Source organism: Suillus plorans (assembly GCF_016647745.1).
Source record: "Suillus plorans strain S12 chromosome Unknown HD556scaffold_27, whole genome shotgun sequence".
In the NCBI taxonomy this organism is placed as follows: Eukaryota; Fungi; Basidiomycota; class Agaricomycetes; order Boletales; family Suillaceae; genus Suillus; species Suillus plorans.
This window is the reverse complement of record NW_024537411.1, coordinates 280,798-301,531: the sequence shown is the minus strand read 5'-3', so window position 1 is coordinate 301,531 and position 20,734 is coordinate 280,798. Positions and strand designations below refer to the sequence as shown.

Genomic DNA, 20,734 nt, shown 5'->3' with positions numbered 1-20,734 from the left:
TAGAACTCCCAGCGCGAACTGATAAGCTGTGAACTGAACACTCGGCTGCGCATGGGACCCTAAAACCTCCAGCTGAGCGCTGAGGCCTCACACACTGACAACCACATGGGAAGGGGTGGTGAGAGAGTTCAAGTTTCTCACCATCTGCCGAGTTCGCAGTGTCACGGTGACATCACAACCTAATATTCAACGACAGCAATCGCAGGTTGGGCCCATCGACAACCAAGGAATGTATTCGCAGGAATCCTCGGAAAAGAGTGCTGAATGCCAGTTGCAACCACTGCTCTCTTCCTTCTTTACACTGAGTCTTGAGAGGGCAAGACGCGGCAATTACTATGAGTCGCCCTGCCCAACTTTCGCCCGTTGCTTCTGCCGCCAGTAAGTGTAACACGGTGCTTCTTAATCAGCCGCTGAAACCTGCACTCTTCAGAGTCTATGGTTTAATCGGACCATGCTACAAATCCTCAAGTTTATTCGCAAGTAAGAACACCTCGATTCTACTGGACTTACGCGTTGATGAGCAACCACGCAAACTAGACTATCTCCAGCTGATGCGGCAGGGGGAAGCTTCGCGAGCCTGACCAGCTGCTTGAGAGTGCCGCAAGGGAAATCGATTGCGACTAGTATGTAGGATGATTGTTTGTCTATGAGCCAGCATAGGTCAACATTGGTTGTCGAGTGGTAAGTACTAACTGGGATCCAACGAAGTCGCACATAGCCTCTCGTTGGCTGGGCTACCGGTCCCGGGCCGCACTACGAGCTGGCCAAATGAGGTTCACTCAGACTTCGGAATCTGCTCACCTGATTCCATTCCATTCGCCTCACGTTAACACTTGCAAGTACTATGCAGCATCGGGCTCTCCTTGTATCAGATGTACTACTGGTCATATTCGAGCATGTGAACCACGAGAAAAATAGTAGATGGTCTCGAAAATCCCTTGCAGCGCTTGCTAGCACATGCAAAGACTTCCACGAGCCTGCAATGGATCTGCTTTGGGCTAATATGGATGGAATAGAACCGCTGTTAGGCTGTGTTACGAGACTACATCCAATGATATATGGCGGCAATAAAAAGGTGAGTATGGATGATTTGTACAATGTCCGATATGTTCAGTTCTTTCATGATGTAGCATATTGTCACGGTCATGCATGAATTCTCAAGGCAGCTTATCCGACGTCCTGAAGGGCAGCCCTTCTGTTCTCAATCTGTCGATCCCCTATCTGAGCACGAGACCCATCAGTTTTTGCGCCATGCCGCTCGTGTGCGCTCAATTTCCATAAGCCACGACAGCCATTTTCATCTTATCTCAGCTCTTCCCATCGAGACATGCATCTTTCCGAGACTGCTGTCATTAGCACTGGTTCGAATTCTATATCCGACAAAATATTTGCATCTCTTCCTGTCCCCCATGCTGCGTTGCTGCGTCTTATCGGAGATTCAACCGGATCTGAAAGTTCTTGTGACCCGTTGTGTTGCCTTGGAGGATTTATCCATCATACCTTGTGGTTCATCACGTGAACTTTCCCCACTGTCTAACAGTACTATTTTCTGTTTGTGCAAGCGGCTTGTAAATTTGCGTTGTCCACCGCTCGACTGGGCAGCATGGAAGGACCTCTCTATGCTCCCTACCCTTCTTACAGTATGGATTCACGGCAAAGTCCTTCACCCGTTCGGCAGCGACGATTTCAATCTCACACTTTCCCTCAAGGTCACGGATCTTTATTTCTCTATTGACAGCGCAGCATACATTATCGCAGTCATGCACAATTTTGAATTGCCCTCACTGAAGCGGGTCAAGATCAATGTGGATACTTTGCACAGGGCAGAGGGTGACCTGCTTTTACGTGCACTGTCACAGTGCAAAGCATGTCAGACCCTCGAATACGTCAAACTCTTCGCCGGTGGCCTAGTGGTCCAGGAACTCTCGGGCAGCTTGTTTACACCGATCAGACAGTTATTTTGTTTCAGGCAACTCCGAGTCCTGCGGCTCATTCTTCCCTATTGCTGCAGCCATCTTGACAACGACCTTCTTTTCCAAGCCATGTCAAGTTGGCCTCACATCCGCTCGTTGGAATTAACGGACCTCCATAGAGACCTCCATCCTCGTTCACCTGCCGTTACATTTCGCGGATTATTCGCAGCGCTTCGCCTATGTCCCCACTTGCAAAAACTGCGAATACCTATCGATACTGAACATATCGATATTGATCCGACAACCGAATCATTTCAACACACTTCCCTACAATCATTGGATCTGGATTCCCCTGACGTAGTGGATGTTGAAGCTGTCGCTCGCACCATCTTCTCCATGCTGCCTTGCATCCACCAAGTTAACCAAATACTCGGTGGGAGACACTGCTGGAAGAACTGGCAAAAGGTCAACAAGCGTCTCGAAACTTTCAAATCTTCTTCCGTTCTCGGCCATCAAATCATAGGAACATCTTCGCAGTCCTGAGTGTGGGACACTAATATTCGAGAAGTTGTGTCTGTCTTCTCATATTTTAGTGTCGTGCTGAAGAACTCTGTACTCTTCATAAGCACATTTTACCACGCCATGTCGAACAATAGGTCTTGTGTTACCAGTACTATCTGTTGAACGTTACAGTTTTGTTAGCCTTCTCAACTTCGGCTTCATTATCACACTTTTCACGCCAATCATACTCGTGTTGTATTACTAGAAGCGATCTCGATCTTGGAGCAATGGAACGCTGCCATGAATGCCCAAAATCGCGGGAAAAAAGTAATAGTATAATCCGGATGACAGAGGGAGATAGCCAATGAACAAAGTCACAAGAGTCAGGCGATATGAGAAGAAAAAAGAATCAGAATAAAGCAAGAGAGCGAGTACAAGGGTACACCCAAAGGTATTGGGAACAATAAACACAGGCATCGACTATGACTGCAGATAAGTACAAGTACAATAGGTATACCTTTAATGGGAGTGAAATGGGACCACATCCGTCTTCCTACCTCTGCGACCTCCAATCCCCTCCCATTGGTTCTTTAACAAAATCATCGCCTCATACTTCGTCAACGCTAACACGCGTTCGACATCACTTTCTAAAGTCTGTTCAGCCCCGATCACCATCCTAATACAAAACACCCCATTCAAATCTGTCTGGGTGATCGCAATATCGTTCCGTGCCGCAAGCCGTGCATAAAAAGCACGATTCAAAGTATTTAGCTCGGAAGTTCTGAGTTGAGGAAGGGACTTGGGTGCAAGCCTGAAGACTGTCATGGCAAGGGAAGGCTTGGTGACGACGGAGAATAACTCGGATTCATATATGCTCTGTGCGAACTTGGTGTTCAACTTGATACACTGGCGAGACAGGACAAAATATGTATGGGTTAGAGGACAATGATAATAAATGGGCTGACGTACGTCGCTGATGTACTTTTGGAGGCCTTTCACTCCCCGCGCACGAAGAACAAACCAGAATTTGAGCGATCGGAACCTTTTGCCAAGGCCTAACTGCCAGTTGCGGTAATCGATAGCGGTGCCTATACAAATTCGTCGTTTATGCACCGGCCAACAGTTATAACACTTAGAAACAGACCAGCATTTCCATGCTTTGACCGCAAAAATTCGGGTGTAACGTCTAGTGCGTCTGTCAAATGTTTCCGGTGCCGCACCCACAAACAAGAGCCATCAAATTGGATTAGACCCCACTGCAGAATGTTGATGAGCCCCAGACCGATGTCACAAAATAGGAGTAAACAAACCTTGTAGAAACTGGTGCAGAAAGAATCTACATAACTATTGATGGCGGGAAGTTGGTATGCCTCGCGATATTCTGGACACACGAATGCAACGCCTGCCCATGCGGCATCGACATGCAGCCAAAGGAAAGGGTAATGTTTTGCTACGCGTAAAATGGAAATTTAAGGAGCTTCAATAACATGATCAATATACGCACCAACATCAGCAATCTCGTCGAGCCGATCGACAGCACCTGAAGATGTCGTCCCTACAGTACCGACTGCAGAAAGAGTAAAATGAATTTCGCAACAGCTATCCATGCGAAGAACATACTCAAGATGAAAGGGTGGAACCCAGCGTTCATATCCTCCTCCAATGCTACCTTGAGTGTGTCTCCACGCAATGCAAAGTCATCCTGAGCTGTGACTCCTAGTGCGCGCACTTTGAGACCTAAGACAAGCCCAGCTTTCTTTCCAAGCGAGTGGGTTTGGGTAGTGGTATAGAGCACGAGTTTCTCCATCGCTACCTGAGGGTGCTCACGAATGTATCGTGAACGTGCAGCGACAGTGGCGACCAACACAGATTCAGACGCTGACGTCTAGTGCACGATGATCAGTATAAATTAGTGATATGAAGGGATGAGAAACAGACCTGAATGATGCCGCCACCGACCTCGGAGATGTTGTAGAACGACTCATCAAGCCCAAGTAATTGAGCGATCCAGTCCATGACCACAGCCTCAAGCTCTGTACATGCGGGACTCACAGACCACTACCAAAAGTTACAAAGATAGCAGGAGTGTTGCGGTAGAGATACGTACATTGAATCCAGGGTTAGACGTGCTAGACGCGTATAGTTCTGCAAGTATACCCTCGAATGTGCTTGATGTAGGGAAGTACGCAAAGAATGAGGGGTGTTGCCAGTGTGTCAGGCCTGTCAGTCCGAATGAGATAGGTCAATTTGTGAATAATGAGAGTCAAGTACCAGGAATGATGTACTTTTGATAGTCGTCAGCGATAAGCTGGAAATCCTCGCCTTCAGTGGGGGCGGAGGCTGCGCTCGTGACGATAAGAAGCAAGCACGAGGCAAAATAAAACATACGCACACGGGAGCGCCTTTCTGAGGTACCCTGGCTCGACTTGGGATAAGACAGGTCTATCCCTCAAGGTGACATGGTAGTCACATATCCTATCGATGGCTTGATAACCAGCTCTACGGAATCTTGGATATATCAGATATGACAAAGGTCAAAATCTGAGACTTGCAGGACGTACTGTTCAGCATTCATGACAACGAGAAATTGTTACTTAGGTAGGAGTTGGCTTGAAGTGGAAGAGAAATACACAGGTAATTGTGTGCTGTTCGAGCCCCTGGTTGATGTGTCTTTATAGTCTTGTTGCGCTCCACAAAATAAATAACTTGAAATACATACCTCCAAGGGGAACATTGTCGGTGGTTTAAGCAGCAGTTCACCGTGAGTGAACAAGGGTCAGTTGACAAATTGAGTTAAAGGCCCCGGGCAGAGTGTGATGGGCTTCAAGATCAAAAGAGAGTCTCGATAAGAGTGTTCTAGGCTCCAAGATTAGAAACGCCGGTCGATGCTGAATACTTGATTGATGCACATCCTTGTCACGAGGTAATTCAATGTTCAAGCAAAAGGCTGGTCATACCATATAATTGAGGGAGTTGTGCAGACCTTGAGCTGAATATTCACCCCAATCCACCAGCGTACTTCGAGAGACTAGCATCGATTATGATGATATCATAGTGGGTTTGAAGTGCTGTTTTTAGCCATTGTCGTACTTGGGGGCGGCCTTGCGAGTATGCGCGTGAACTGCAACAACGAGGCAAGGTGATCTGCGCCGGCAGGAACTGGTGGTTCCAAGGGTCAAATTTTAGTTTAGAACTACTTTTCGGGTTATACCCAGATCCTGTGACACGACATCAAAGCAAAACTTAGACAGTTCCGGCGCAACGCACTTTTCGACACCCTGACGTAGTCATAAATCTGGATCATAATGTCTTCAGAGTGTCCATGACATTGGAGGTCAGTCCAAGTTTGAGGATGTTCTCGTGCGCTAAATATCCGTCGCGGGCCTTTCCAGACTTAAACGGAACCTTTGTACTCGATGGAGATAACGGAGCCATATACTAGTGGTGTCGCCTTCGTGCATGTAATTTTTAGATGCTCATTGGCATAAGAAGTGATTCCAGACCATGACATTTGGTGGCATCTTTGAATGGGAAGGAGCTTCGGGAAAATCCCGGTTGTGCCACACGAAAGAAAGGCACAGACAGTTATCGGTGCCGATTCTGATTATGGATTTTGCGAGCCATGGCGTCGTTCTCATCCGGATAGTGCCTCAAGAATATCCGCAGCAGTACAGCGTTGGATACGTGTGACCATAATTGACATGTGATTCCTAATGTCGACCCGGCGGGTGCCTGTCTAGACTCTACAGGCATAAGAAGCCTTACCAGTCGCACAAACCCACATGCGAGACAGAAGACTTCTTTATTGGCCCTATGGACTCCCTCGTGTGCGTCAACAATGACCCATGGAATACGGGTCAATGCGACTCTAGATTCACCATCGAGTGGATGATCTCATAGGATTAGTTAATTGCGATGGAGCAGGATGATCAGCGAAGACTGTTCGCGGCTGAATGGTTAAAGTATTCAGTTTGCGTGAGGTCGTATCAGTAAATTGATATTTGACAATGGGTACTCAGCGTACCGGGATACCATTGATTGACAGGCAAACTACTTTTCTTATCTGGAACATTCCGTCCGACGACAACGGCATAAACTCGTGGGCCAGCAGCTCGGCGCAAAAAAGAACGATACTTCCCGTGGCTACTTGTCGAAATTCAGGGAAAATGAGGGTTCAAAGGTGAAGTGTGCCCTAGCACATAACCGCCGAGTCTCCTTTGATGTCTGGACTAAGACCAGGGTAATGATCAATGTCTAATTGCCGTCGCACGCGCAGGGTCGCCGCCGGTGTACATTTATCAGTACGCATAATGTAAAACCGGTGATGACCGGGCAGACAAATTGCCTTGAACATTCCATCAAACGATGTTCTCACTCCAAATTTAGGCAATTGCAATGACTCACGAAGGATCCTAGTATGTTTGATGGAATTATGAACAGTTTCAACACAATGTTCCTCAACTCACGCTAGCACCCTGGGGTAAAACATGGTGTCAACACGTGGAGTCGCGTTAGTGTAAATAGTTACATTCGACAATAGTAGGCACTAACCATGTAAATACCATCGATGACCAGATAAGCCAATTCCCTTTCATATTCCGAAATCAAACGATGGTCCCGCTCCAGATTTACGTCGTTTCAGAGTAGTATGACTCATACAAAGAGCGACTCCAAAGCTTTTTCCTGCGTATGATGAGGTAGGATGGCATGTTTGATGTAGTGATGAACACGTGCGTTTCAACATAGCGCTCTTCAGCTCATCAACACTCTCGAGTAAACCGAGCTCATACAAGGGGTCGTATCAGCGCAGTTTCGAATGCTATTCGACAATGAGCACTCATCACGTAGATACCGTAAATGACTGGGCAGACCAACCGCCTTGAACACTCCTTCAGACGAGGTCCCGCTTCAAGTTTACGGCGTTCAGGGTAAGACTCGCCGACTCGGATGAGAAATGGCTCGAAATATGTCCATTTCTTCGCAGAGGATATCATGCTTGATGTAGTCCACGAACACTGCGGGTACATTTCCAACAAAATACTCTTGAACTCATGTCAACGCTCTCAAAATGTACATGATGGTGTATCATGCGTGGAGTTGCATCAACGCAATGTAGAATGGTATTTAATGAGTACTCACCATGAAGATACTGGTCAGCTGGACGACAGCACAAAGAACGAGATGCAGTGGCCGGGGTATGTTAAATTTGACGTGGTGGTGACTCACCATTGACTCACCATGCCGTGAGCTCCAAGAGTCAAGAATCAACGTTAACATCTCAACAGCGGCCCCTCGGTTACGATTCGCCCTCGAACTATTTTTGCCATAGAGAAATGAAGACAGCAGTGAAATGTCATTACAGAAACAATGGTATGTGCCGGTGCACTTTCAATCAAGCTGAACATTTTTCTGAATTTCCTTGTGAACTTCAAGCAATGTGACTTGAACAGAGAATGTTCCTCATACGAAACGTTAGGATGGGATGTTGATTCTATAAGACGACAAAAATAATCTAAAGATCATTATCATCCAAGTGCAAGGAAACACATGAGGCACAACCACATTGGTTCCTTCTTCCCGCGATGGGCAACACACTCTCCCTCGTTCGCCTAGCGCTAACCGAATTCCTCGACAATCTTCACACCTTCCAAACCCTGCAAGCGCGCATCCAGCGCTCTCCAGGACTCCCACTCCCAAACCCCAGCCGCTCATTCTGGTGCTACCCACCCTCCCCCATCGCCACTCACGTTTCACAACTCCCGACGCATGCTGACTTTATCGTTGTTGGCTCAGGTATTACTGGGACGTCGGTTGTGAGGAGGCTTTTATATAGTGCAAGTGCTGAGGGGCATAATGTTAGAGTTGTTATGTTGGAGGCAAGAGATGTGTGTTCTGGGGCGACTGGGAGGTGAGTCTCGTATCAACTCTCATAGACCAGTGGACTAACATTCTCGGTAGAAACGGTGGACATATCTCACCGCCTCTACATCATGACTACACTTCGCTTAAGCGTGATCACGGACAAGCTGTAGCTCAAAAGATCATTAAATTGAGGTTGGCACATCTCGAGGAGCTACGGAGCGTCGCGGAACAAGAAGGTATTCTTACAGAATCCCAGTGGCGGGAAGTAGAATCAGTAGATGTGTTTTATAACTCTGATATGTTCGAGAAGGCGAAAAGAAAGGTCCAAACATATAAAGCAGACCTTGCCTTCGATGCTGAGCATCATGAGGTGTACGAAGCAAAAGAAGCTATCGAGGTACGCTTTACAACCCGATCATAGAAGAGAAACCCATCCTTTGGGCCAGAAATACCGCCTGGCATCTGATACGCTCGGTTGCATATCATCCAGCGCAGGCGCAATCCATCCATACCAATTTGTGACTGGAATTCTCGCAAAACTTCTAGCACGATACCCCGACCGGTAAATAACCTCTTGCCACCGAAAAAAATCAAACTGACGTACTACACCACAGCTTCTCACTCTGCACCAACACACCATGTACCTCTATCTCACCTCCAACATCCTCCAACCCCTACTATACCCTCTCCACCCCCCGAGGAACCATCACAACCCCGCATATCGTCCACGCAACGAACGGCTGGGCATCAACCCTGCTCGAAAAGCTCCGGGGTAAAATCATCCCCTTCCGAGGTAACATGTCAGCCCAACGCCCTGGGCAATCCCTCCCCATTCCCGGTTCCAACCCTACCTCCCACCGCTCTTTCGTCTTCTATACCAGACCAATAGGCTACGACTACCTCACCCAACTCCCCACAGGCGAACACGAGCTCATGCTAGGGGGCGGATTCGCACAAGACGGCGACGAGGGATACGAGGCGATGGCAAATACGGACGATACGACGTATAGCACACGTACTACGACACATCTATCTGGTGTGCTTCCTAGGTATTTTGGGGAGGATAATTGGGGAAGGGAAGGGGTGCCTTTGGAGCGGGGTGAGGGAATGTGGGCGGAGGGACGCGTCAAAGCGTTGTGGAGTGGTATTTTGGGCATTTCAGTGGATTTGATACCTTGGGTTGGCCGTTTGCCGCGTGTGGTGTCTGGAAGGAGTGAGCCACCGTTGAGTTCGGTTGTGAAAAGCGAGAAGGAGGAGGGGGTGCATGTAAGTGCTGCGCCGGGGGAATGGATTGCAGCTGGGTATTCGGGGGAGGGGATGGTGCATGCATGGTTAAGTGGGAAGGCCCTGGCAGATATGGTGTTGGGACGAGAAGCGGAGGGCAGGCTTGGGGAATGGTTCCCAGATATTATGAGAGTTACTGAGAAGAGGTGGAAGAAGGCAAAGGTGGAGAATTTACTGGACACATGGGATGATTAGCGTATGCGTGTGATATTATCACTTCAAGTTGCGGTCCTCCATGTAAATAATCATAGCAATATTGACAAACTTGACTCGAGGAGATAATTCGAACGGGGGTAAGTACTTGGTAAGTACTCTTTCCCCTTCGTCCACCCGGGACCACCCATGATGTGATTACATCACATGTAGTATACTGTAATCTAGGCCAAATCGTCGGCCTTCTAACATTCACAAAGCTTTGGTGTGCAAACAAATAGGCATTGTTAGTGAATGTGAATGGGCATAAAGGAGTACGACTCTTTGTAATGTTTTAATACAAGTACTAGTACTCATTGCAAAACTCTCAGCCTCATAAGCCAAGCAGCGTAGCATAATGCAAGTCCGAGTAGATCAAACTCGATCTGTTTTCTATCTCATTAAAGACCAGCCCAGTCAATTTCACTGGAGCAAAAGCCTCTCGTGACACAATCTCGCCACAACAGCTCCATCTATAGGAATGTTCGTTCCCTGGAACCCTGGAGGGTACGCCTGCTCTGGGGTGTCAGGACTCGTAAAGTACCTGTACACTTATCAGACGATACCGCTGCGACAAAAAAAACGCACTCACTCGTCACCCCAGAATCCGTAATGTACCATGCCAAGAGCCCGGGTGGTGTACTCATAATCTTGTGCAAAACCTCCTGGGAAGAAAAATTCCATTACCGTAGCTCGAGGTGATGGCCTCATCCAAACTAGCGACGTGAGTCCGTTACCGTGGACACCCATCATGATCTATAAAACACCATCGTCAGTCATACCATACTAAAAGATAAAAATTAGCACAAACCGTGGTTCGCGCAGCGAGCTCGAACTGCTCTGCTCGAGAAAGCTTGTCCATCTCCACGACGTTCACTTCGTACCCATACAAGTCTCGAAGCTTATGAAGCTCTTCCACAAGACGCTCATGATCCTCTTGTTTGAGCATACGACGCCCCCACTCTTGACGCGATATGTACGTAATGACAGGCGTCTGCGCCATATCACCCACTACATTGGGGTCCAGCCCGCAAACGCGGATAACGTTCGCGCGAATCGTACTCCACCAGTGCGCACTCCCAGGTAAAGCAGACGGCTCTGCTGCTGTTCGCCCGGTGCTCAAGAAATGATGGCCATGCATGGCAGCGGCTCGGTCAGTAAAGATCACACGATCCAATATCATTGGACGACCCATAGCTGCACGATCTTCCCAGTCATAAGAGTATTCTGTCGTCAAAGAGGGGAAGGCGCTGCGCAAGACCCATTGGTTCATCAGAGCATAATCCCTCCAATGGTCTGCGTCCGCATGGACAAAGAATATACGGCGGAGAGCGGGAAGTATAGATTTCCCCATCTCATCTATGCTAGTATCCAATGAGGAATACGTGCGCCAGAACCCAAAAAAGAGTTCAGCCGACCAGTGATAGTAGTGGGTGATGCTGACATTTGAAATGAGCCTTAGTTGATTGCTAGCCCCTGATACTTACAATTGAGGAGGATCGTTTACGAGCCACTACCACACAATCCAAGGTTGAGCAGCCAACACAAGTTATGATGGTTCAGAATACTCACTGTTACCCCATCAATCGACTCAGCACTTGAACCGAACAACCTTTGAGCTTGACTAGTCGAAATAATTTGCATCTCGCGGTCCCCGGGTGTTCGACTATTTACAGCGTCTTCACCATTGAAAATATCCACGGCAGTGGAAGTGATTGTAAGACGGTCAGGAATACTTGATGGGAAATCCGTCACGACAAAAACAGTGCCGTTCAAGACAAAGAGGTTGTCAAAAATAGTCCATCCTATAGGAGGCTCATCAGCCTGGGACGGCTCAAGCGACTTGAAGCAAGAACGCACCAGGGACATGAGACACTACACGGGTGTTTGGTACGTGTCCGCTTGACCATGTTATTCGTGTCCTCCAAGACTCCCCAAGCGTCGAAGTATGTGCAGGCGACGCGCCTGACTTATTAACATCCCAGAATTTGATCCCGGTCGTATCATAGCCTATTCTTGAGAATAATAACAATGAAACGAATACGAAAATGAGCAGAACGGCCTCTCTTCGTGTTGGCGCCGACAGGCTATGCATGAGCAATGAGCGGGCGGGAACAAGTTCAATCCACGCACAAACCCCGATTGGCAAAAATACAAGTTATAGGTAAATCAAGCTTGGTTCTACTCCACTTCCACGGGAATAAGCAGGTGTGCCTATCACGGGGTTAATCAGAATGTCGCTCTCGTTGTCATCAACGACAGTCCTTGGAAAACGTAAGGCCACCAGATATATTTTACACATTTCTGCGAGTCCACAACCCGAGCCATCAACTTCAACTTCGACTGAGGATCTCGCCATCTACGATATCGCAGAGCTTTGCTCAAAGAAAGCCCGCCATCCTTGCACGTATTCTGGATGCACAAAGTCTTACTCAAAAGCTTGTAGGCTAGCAGAGCACATAAGGTCCCATACAGGAGAGGTGACATGGTCTCGTACGCCGTTTTACGCCCACTGCGTGCTAATCAGCTCAAACAGCGTCCCTACGTCTGTACGACTTGTCAAAAGTCTTATTTGCGCGAATCCCATCTCCAAGCACATGCAAAAAGCCATCTGCCTGAGTCAGAACGCCCTTATGTATGTATGAAATCGGCAACATGCCAGAAACGGTTCTGGACCCTCCAGCACCTTCAGGTGCACGAGAATACGCACAGTGGGGCTAAATCGTATGCTGTGGGTGCTATCCCCACTATCCAAGCCATCCGCACTGATTTTCTCTTCTCAGTGCGCGGTAGAGGGCTGCAACGAGCTGTTTGCCAAACACCATCAGCTGCGATCTCATACCTGCCAAGTACATGCACCCCCGGGTACGAAACCTTACATATGCACACACCCAGGGTGCGGCAAATCGTTCGATACGAATCAAAAACTTAGAGGTCACATCAAGACTCATGATGGTTCGTACACCTTCACATCCGTGTGCATGATGACGATTTATCGTTCATTCAGATAAACGTTACACGTGTACACACCCGAAGTGCTTACCTTTATCTAACACTGACCCTACATATTACCCGACATGGACATTCCTCCAGGCCCATATACGCGAGACCCATCCTCCAACGTGCATGCATTCCTCATGCCATGGACGAACGTTCGCTTCCCAACACAATTTGCGTGCTCATCAGAAACTCCACGAACAACAAGAGTTAGAAACCATTCTAGCAGATGTAGAACAATCGGAAGCAACAGATTTGCCTCGTAAACGCAGACGCGGTGGAGAAGTAGGCAGAGACTGGAAATGCGACAAGTGCGGGAAAGAATTCAAATCTGTACGGTCGTCGACGGACATTTGTTTTCAATCCATTCTGACGTCATGCATAGATGAAAGCCCTCACGACGCACAACAACGTGATTCATCTCGGCCACAGAAATCATGTCTGCCCACATCAACATTGCTCCAGTGCCTTTGGCTACAAACACCTCCTCGAAAGGCACCTGGCTAAGATTCATAGTACAAGGAGCGATCAATCTGTCACAGATCCGTCCGAGTCAGACGGCGCTACAACCACTGATACCGATACCGACTGTTCCATCAACGAACCGGCAGGCTTAGCAGCGCACTTGAGCATCGATCGAATCACGGGACATGCTTACTCCCTCCGCAGTCGTATGCCAACGTCAAAAACCATACGGTGTCCATACCCCAACGTCGAGGACCTACTGCTATTGCCTCCAGAAACTCCGCTTTCTGGTTCTTCAGCACACTGTGATCACATCTTAACTCGCGCGTATGACCTTCGCCGACATTTGAAGGCCGAGCATGGACTCGCTGGAGACAAGAACAAGGTAGACTCTTGGGTAAGATCACATAGAGGTAGCACTCAGACATCTTGATATCTGTTGTTACGGGAGAAGTCCTTGTCTACTACGGTGTCGTTCAACTTTTCGATGTTTCCATTTCATACTCTTGATGTGGGAAGCTGATACATGTTTTCTCTCGATTCTGCGCAATAGAACTTGAAGGAGATGGAGGGTAGGAATGGTATATATGCACGCAAATATTGTGTTTGCGGTGCATCCATACCATCCCTATCATAGCATCGATCATATTAATATGTATTTCGTGTTGCTTTCCCCACTAATAATATCGGATCATGGGCGGCTTGGGGAGACTCTTCAGGCTAGTTCAGGACGGGCTCAAACGTCCTTATCTATCCCCTTCAGACTTGATACATGCAATTTGACTTCTTTGTATTTCACTGCATACACCAGCAAGAGACGGTTTTCGCTCATCTTTAGCCATGTCGGTATTGAAGATGTAGCAACACTTCGTGTGGAAATGCACTGTAGTCATGACGTGGCCTCGTGCTTTGTGTTGACTGTGCTTCAGCAATGGTTCAACGTCATTAGCGGCTTATGGTTTATTAGGATGCTTGAAGGAAAATATATCATCAACGTATTTGGCCCATATATCAATCTCGATGACCTACCCAACGACAATGGATGGTTCTCACATCCTCTCTTACACGGCCTTTGCGGAGCGCCACTGCCATGGCGCAAGGAGGAAAACCATCCATCACTGTCACTTGCTTTTGCAACTTCTAACGATCTATGTTATCCGCAGGCTGCTGCCTATCGATCGATCTCGAGGAAATAAAAATCACAGTACTAGACCTGACCTCGATGCGTGATAAAAGCTGATCATCGGATGGATGCAGTGGCATCGTTGTAACAATCCCCCCCGCATCCTTACTCTTCTGCTACGTTCAGATATTGCAGCCGCAATCCAAGGTAATCTCGTTCCCACTGTACAAGATCCGGAAATGATACGCTCCGGCGTATTTTCGCGCATCCCTCGACTCATTTTCTCAATATCACCAAGTTCACGTACCTTTTCAGCAAATGAGGTCTTGTAGTTTAGAGTTGTGCTGGAGCCGTTGGCATGTACACCTTCGTTCCCGGAAGCAGGTTGCTCATCAGTTCGAGTATGAGTTCAAGCCGGTCGCAGGAATCGTTGTGTCGGTCATTGATGATCTTCGTCATTGTAAATGCCACGATGAAAGTCTTCATTGGCTGCGATGAAGTGCAACAGCGAAGCCGCAGATTTCTGAAGGAATCCTCCAAGAAACTTTTCATCGACATCTGTGTCGTCTAGCGAGATGGTGGTAGTAACACCCTTGCCAGAAATTTTCACTGGTCTCGCCCACCAGTGAGTGCACATCTTCGTTCTGCATAGCTTCACGAATATGCCCTTCCGGACGACTTGTGACTAGAATGCGAGCTACGGGCAGATCAGGATCGCAAAGCGCTTGAGCGAGCAGGAATACGAATCCGACCGGCTCGCTTTCCGATTTTTTTTCATCAAGAGATTTGAACGCGGATTGATCGAGTTTCTGATGTGCGTTCATCGAGGACTTCGACAACGAACACCAAAGGTGGACTGCCACATTCGCGTAGTCTACCTTGAAGCCTCCTGAATGATCAGAAAAACGGGCCTTCCATCCATCTGATCACGAACAGACTTGTCGGGCTCTAGAAGGGCAGGGTCCTCGAGGACAGCTCTATCCACATGCCTCAGGTCCCTGACGGTGGGGAAACAGTTGACTGGCTGATAGGTAAGCATCGCAAAGAAATGACCGGTGGTGTGCCGTTTTATGTGCTTGTGGGAGAAGAGGAATGTTCCCGCGAGTCGCGTCTCTATATGCGTCTGCTCTGTCACTTTTAGACTTTTCATTTTTCTGCCATGGTAAATGCGATGGGACACTTTCCGACACCTGCTGTGTCGTGCAGCCAAAGGATCTGATTCTTTTTCCTTCAGATATATCTAATGACTGTTCATAAGGTTAGACAACGAGAGAGGGTTATACTGACATCCACTCTTAACACAAGAATGATGATGGTCACAATACAGATGGTGAGATGGAACGGAATAACTGAAGACGCTGATTTAGGGATTAAATACCAAGCTGCAACTTGAATGTTTTGAGGGCGAGTAATGACGTCGTGAAACGATGTTTTGGCGTAGTGAGTCTGTTCAAGGGCGATGAGCTGGGCAATGAAATGATGAAACTCTGGCACTTGCCGTAAAGTGATTGAAATTGCAAGGTGTAAGAGCTACTTGTTTGAAATCGAATGGATGAATGGATGTTCCAGTACCAGTGCTATGTAAAACTTGTTAGATGGTGTTGTAGTGCAATTGAAGGACGACTTGGCACTCGTGTGAGAGAGCACCGTCACTGCATCATGCATGCACACACCGGTTGGAAACGGCAACCTTGCCCAGCGCCAATATTAATAGTAACACACACAACTGGAAGGAATCGCTGCAAACCGTGGCTCGTGCTGCAGTGTGCGCAACGCAGAACTTGCAATATCGACATCAAGCAAGCACAAAGGCACCAAAGGCTTTGGTGATTAGACAGATTAAGTTTATCGAAAGATAATTGAGTCCGAGTTTGGTTCAGGGACAAAGTCTACGTAGAGATGAAGACGGATGATGACTGAGGCGGTTCGGACTGAAGCAGCGATTGTAAGATGGGCCCCATCGGATCATGGATCGGTATCAATTGACTTGTGGAAATGAGAGTTACAGGCGAGTATTATATGTATGAGAGGAAAGTGTGAGTGGCAGGTATGTAGTACGAGCAAGAAGTTTGTAGCGAAGAGGTTTGGCCACGTAGGTCGATTAACGACCTGACGACGCTACTGACGTAGCGTCAGTTCAAGCGCTCATTGAATGAACTAAAAAGGAAATAAAATAAAGGGCAATGAAGGCAAGATTCCTTTTACATTAGCATCAACCATCATAACCATTCGAGTGGATACTAGGCCTCTGTCCAGCAGACCTCCTCCTATATATCATGTCGATTAAACTGAAATTGGTGTGGAATATTCGAATATTGATAAATTTTCGGACTAGTCCGGATATAAAAAAAAGTGATACATTCTAATATTCATCATCAATATTATGGGTTCCGATCCGGAATTTGCGCGCTCACTGGTCTCTTCCCCACATTCACTGCCATTGTTCCCCGCTAAGACTTGACAAGGTCTTTGATAGTACCGGTAATTCACCCCATGAACTCCATCTCTGCAGGTCGTGTCCATCTTCCGACGCGGAACGTTCTTGCCTGCCTCACGCAACGCTCTAGCGGCCGCGTGCTCGTGGTGCGCAGGAAGTATCACGACGAATCGTTCGGATTCCGAAAAGCACGCGACTTTACCATCCCAGACTGTGAGTGTACTGTCGGAGTAGCACTGTACCTACTCACGTGAATCCCTGATCAGATACCTCGGACCAGCTCACCAACCGTGCAGTCAATGCTCCACTGCTGAGGTATGCTGACTCTCTGCGCACGCATGGTCACAGAGCAGCGTCTATCGACCCTCTTGACCTCCTCCGTCGTGAGCGGGTTGCCGCACTAGATCCTATCCGCTATGGCCTCGACGACCCTGCTCGTACATTCGATATAGATGGTATCATCTGGACCGGTGAGGGCCAGCAGGAATGGACCCTTGAAAACATCACCTCCTTCCTCAACGCCGTCTACGTTGGCCGCATCGCGTATGAATATATGGACCTCCCGAGCAAGACGGAGAGGCTGTGGTTTGCGAAGCTATTGGAGTCGCAGAGCGCTTTGGAGCCCATAACTGTCATCAACGCGGATAGACAAAAGAACATACACGCCCTGCTTGCCAAGTCAGAGGTGTTGGACAATTTCTTACAAGTCAAGTTTCCCAATTTAAAGAGATATGGACTTGAGGGCGGGGAGTCCATGCTTCCCGCATTGGACGCCCTATTCGAGGCCGCGTCCAAAGGTCGGTTTCATTTCGTTCACGAGGATCATTGCTAACGCACACGTAGCTGGCATGACTCAGCTCATCGTTGCTATGCCCCATAGAGGGCGCCTTAATCTGCTTACAGGGCTCCTGGAATACAACCCTACTTCCCTCTTCCACAAAATAAAGGGCGGTTGTGAAGTGGACGAATCTTTGGGCGTTTCCGGGGACGTCCTCAGTCATCTTGGTGCACATCTTACCTTTGTTATCTGCGAAAGTTCTGACTATCACTGAAGTTGCATCCCCGACATTGCAGTACGGCGAAGCTGATGGTATAAAAGTCTCGTTACTGCCAAATCCCTCCCATTTGGAAGCAGTGAGCCCTGTTGCGCTTGGAAAAGCCAGAGCGAAACAATATGGGTTACTTAAAACCCTATCTAGTGGCAAGGATAACCAAGACTGCATGCTTGGTGATAAGGTATTACCACAGGGCATCTCTTTTGTAGATCGATGTGCTTACATGTGCCGCTAGGTTATGTGCGTCCAGCTGCACGGCGATGCCAGCTTCACAGGACAGGGAGTAGTAATGGAAACCCTTGGTTTGAGTTCGTAGCCTCGATACAGATATCACGAGTTGTAAAAGTTTAACGTGATGTTTACAGGTGGTCTTCCACATTTCACAAGCGGCGGAAGTGTCCACATTGTCGTCAAGTATGTCTGTCAACTCTACTTAATTACTGTTCTAATCTCTGCCTCACAGTAACAAGTCAATCGATACACATTTCCCCGAATTAATACTGACATACATTGTAGCATCGGATACACCACTCCCGCCTCCTCCGCCCGCTCTTCCTTTTACTGTAGCGACATAGCCAAGATGATCAATTGTCCAGTTCTGCATGTCAACGGAGACTCCCCCGAAGGTTCGTCTCTACCTCGATCATTGCTCACAACTTCCATCTGAGTACACACAGACGTGGTTCGCGCTGTCGACATCGCCTTCAAGTATCGTAACCACTTCCGCAAGGACATTGTAATCGATCTCATTGTTTATCGCCGCTGGGGACACAACGAACTTGATGAACCAGCATTCACGCAGCCACTCATGTACGAAAAAATTCGTTCCAGGAGTTCTGTCCCGAAGTTGTATGAAGATAAGCTCATCGTACGCCGGGTTCCGTTTTACGTTTTTCAACGGGAGGGCTGACGGCTTTATGTTCCAGTCGGATGGCGTGATCTCGGTTGAAGCAGCACAAGCTGTCCGAGACAGTTACAAAGCTGCGTTGAATACCGCGCTAACGGACGTAACGTCATATGTCCCCCCTCCCGTGAGCTTTGAGGGAGCATGGAAAGGCATGGTTTGGCCAGCATCTCCCGCTGCACGTGAAGAAAAGACAGGCGTGAGTAGTGCTGTTCTAAGGGACGTTGGCAAAGCCAGCGTACATGTACCCGAGGAGTTTGTAAGTGCTATGCATTCCTTGTATGAACAAAAGTGACACGGGCCACGCCCGACGCAGGAAATCCATTCGCGGTTGAACAGACATGTGAAAAGTCGTCTCAGGAGCATTGAGAGCGGCGAAGGGGTCGACTGGGCGAGTGCAGAGGCGATGGCGTTCGGCTCGCTGATGCTTGAGGGCTGCGATGTGCGCATCGCGGGGCAGGATGTAGGAAGGGGGACGTTCAGTCATCGGTGCCGTCGATGCCACGTTAGTGTTTAAGGGAGACTGACGCACTTGTAGCCACGCGATGCTGGTGGACCAGAAGACAGAAGGCGTGATTGTTCCGCTGAACCACGCGATTACGGAGGCGAAGGGCAAGCTGGAACTGGCGAATAGTATGTATCATTTTTTTTGGTTCGGTATGTTGTCTTATTCTTTGGGAAGGCTCTCTCAGCGAAATGGCCGTACTTGGCGTAAGACGTTTCTCCCTTCGTTGTTTTAGTCTAACAGTATTGTAGTTTGAATACGGAGCATCTTGGGAACGACCTGATTTATTGCCCATTTGGGAGGCGCAGGTGCGTTGTTATTTCCTTGTGACTGCCAAACCTCAAGCTCAAGAATTTTATTATGGATCAGTTTGGTGACTTCTTTAACGGGGCACAAATCATCATTGACACATTCATTGCGAGTTCAGAGAGTATGTCTGTGTGCTTGCGTGTTTTCCGCTGATGGCTTATTGTCCCCATTTAGCTAAATGGCTGAAGCAGAGCGGCATTGTCCTGCTCCTCCCTCATGGTCTAGATGGTGCTGGTCCTGAGCATTCCAGTTGCCGCATAGAGCGAATGTTGCAGGCAAATATATTTCTCGGGTTTCAATGAATATTCAATAACAATTTTTTAGCTCACCAACGATTCCTACGTTGCCCAAGAGAAGGTGAACGTAAACATGCACGTAGTGTTCCCGACCACACCTGCACAGTACTTCCATCTTTTACGCCGCCAGATCAAGCGGAACTACAGGAAACCACTCATCGTGGCTGCTCCTAAGGGATTACTTCGACTTCCTGTACGTGCCATCCCAATGCCTTTCCCGCATTTGCTAACAATAAACACGTAGGCTGCGTCGTCGAAGCTGACTGACATGGGCCCAGGAACAGCGTTCCAGCCTGTTCTCCAGGACCCGCTAACCCTCGCCAACCCCAAAGCTGTCCAGCGCATCGTGCTGCTCAGCGGTAAGATCTACTACGACCTTGCAAAAGAGCGCGAAACACGCAACCTCGAATCGAGCGTCGCCCTCATTCGCGTCGAAGAGCTCGCGCCGTTCCCTTTTGCTGCGCTCAGCGAAGCGCTTACGCCTTATTCCGATGCCAACACCCGATTGGAGGTGCTATGGGTGCAGGAGGAGCCTAGGAATCAGGGCGCATGGGAGCATGTGCAGGAGCGTATTGAGGAGGTATTGAAGGGATTGGGTGTAGATGGTGGTGTGGCGTATAGGGGGAGGAAGGAAGACGCGGTGTCTGCGCCAGGCACTGGGAAGTTGTATAAGGTACAGCAGCTGGCTGTCATTGAGAGCGCTTTTCAGGGGCTGTGAATGACCGACCTGGCATTTCGAGTTGTAGTACACGGCTCATTAATTCGTCAAATCACTAAGTTATTTGCGGATTCTTGGGGGTCTTTAGTGTTATCGTCCGACCAATTCCCATCTAGCTTAGGTGTATTCATAATGCACAGACACTAATAAATTTGATGGTGCCACGATGGTTC

At 48.3% G+C, this 20,734-nt stretch overlaps 7 protein-coding genes across 7 annotated transcripts; 4 read left to right on the top strand and 3 right to left on the bottom strand.

Annotated features, from left to right (window-relative positions):
* Positions 1-759: 759 nt before the first annotated feature.
* Positions 760-2,695, top strand: HD556DRAFT_443397 (uncharacterized protein). Its single transcript, XM_041310616.1, has 3 exons — positions 760-1,075; positions 1,131-1,658; positions 1,710-2,695. Exons 1-3 carry the CDS (start codon positions 845-847, stop codon positions 2,454-2,456), a joined length of 1,506 nt encoding a protein of 501 aa, XP_041160414.1. The 5' UTR covers positions 760-844; the 3' UTR covers positions 2,457-2,695.
* HD556DRAFT_1475933 (pyridoxal phosphate-dependent transferase) lies at positions 2,566-4,989 on the bottom strand (the record flags this gene model as incomplete). The annotated part of the gene is made up of 11 exons (XM_041308527.1): positions 2,566-3,320; positions 3,384-3,502; positions 3,559-3,670; positions 3,725-3,864; positions 3,919-3,981; positions 4,035-4,299; positions 4,353-4,472; positions 4,522-4,634; positions 4,686-4,754; positions 4,807-4,913; positions 4,976-4,989. 11 exons carry the CDS (start codon positions 4,987-4,989, stop codon positions 2,934-2,936), a joined length of 1,509 nt encoding a protein of 502 aa, XP_041160413.1. The 3' UTR covers positions 2,566-2,933.
* A 2,864-nt stretch (positions 4,990-7,853) lies between these two features.
* HD556DRAFT_443325 (FAD dependent oxidoreductase) lies at positions 7,854-9,940 on the top strand. Its single transcript, XM_041310615.1, has 4 exons — positions 7,854-8,322; positions 8,373-8,673; positions 8,723-8,838; positions 8,891-9,940. Exons 1-4 carry the CDS (start codon positions 7,997-7,999, stop codon positions 9,753-9,755), a joined length of 1,608 nt encoding a protein of 535 aa, XP_041160412.1. The 5' UTR covers positions 7,854-7,996; the 3' UTR covers positions 9,756-9,940.
* A 28-nt stretch (positions 9,941-9,968) lies between these two features.
* On the bottom strand, positions 9,969-11,880 carry HD556DRAFT_1371462 (uncharacterized protein). The gene is made up of 6 exons (XM_041302954.1): positions 11,613-11,880; positions 11,325-11,557; positions 11,240-11,265; positions 10,564-11,191; positions 10,345-10,508; positions 9,969-10,296 (listed from the first exon to the last, which is right to left on the bottom strand). Exons 1-6 carry the CDS (start codon positions 11,845-11,847, stop codon positions 10,176-10,178), a joined length of 1,407 nt encoding a protein of 468 aa, XP_041160411.1. The 5' UTR covers positions 11,848-11,880; the 3' UTR covers positions 9,969-10,175.
* HD556DRAFT_1371460 (uncharacterized protein) lies at positions 11,881-13,796 on the top strand. Its single transcript, XM_041302953.1, has 5 exons — positions 11,881-12,232; positions 12,289-12,483; positions 12,536-12,707; positions 12,760-13,082; positions 13,135-13,796. The coding sequence occupies exons 1-5, from the start codon at positions 11,987-11,989 to the stop codon at positions 13,645-13,647; spliced, it is 1,449 nt and encodes a 482-aa protein (XP_041160410.1). The 5' UTR covers positions 11,881-11,986; the 3' UTR covers positions 13,648-13,796.
* A 1,332-nt stretch (positions 13,797-15,128) lies between these two features.
* Positions 15,129-16,495, bottom strand: HD556DRAFT_443167 (uncharacterized protein). The gene is made up of 4 exons (XM_041310614.1): positions 16,060-16,495; positions 15,836-15,914; positions 15,625-15,783; positions 15,129-15,577 (listed from the first exon to the last, which is right to left on the bottom strand). The coding sequence occupies exons 1-4, from the start codon at positions 16,131-16,133 to the stop codon at positions 15,212-15,214; spliced, it is 678 nt and encodes a 225-aa protein (XP_041160409.1). The 5' UTR covers positions 16,134-16,495; the 3' UTR covers positions 15,129-15,211.
* Positions 16,481-20,728, top strand: HD556DRAFT_1371449 (thiamine diphosphate-binding protein). Its single transcript, XM_041302952.1, has 18 exons — positions 16,481-16,987; positions 17,041-17,571; positions 17,618-17,779; positions 17,829-18,010; positions 18,065-18,137; positions 18,195-18,243; positions 18,293-18,298; positions 18,346-18,455; positions 18,507-18,697; positions 18,756-18,992; positions 19,050-19,222; positions 19,272-19,366; positions 19,416-19,444; positions 19,490-19,546; positions 19,608-19,668; positions 19,722-19,822; positions 19,872-20,036; positions 20,088-20,728. The coding sequence occupies exons 1-18, from the start codon at positions 16,831-16,833 to the stop codon at positions 20,559-20,561; spliced, it is 2,853 nt and encodes a 950-aa protein (XP_041160408.1). The 5' UTR covers positions 16,481-16,830; the 3' UTR covers positions 20,562-20,728.
* Positions 20,729-20,734: the final 6 nt, after the last annotated feature.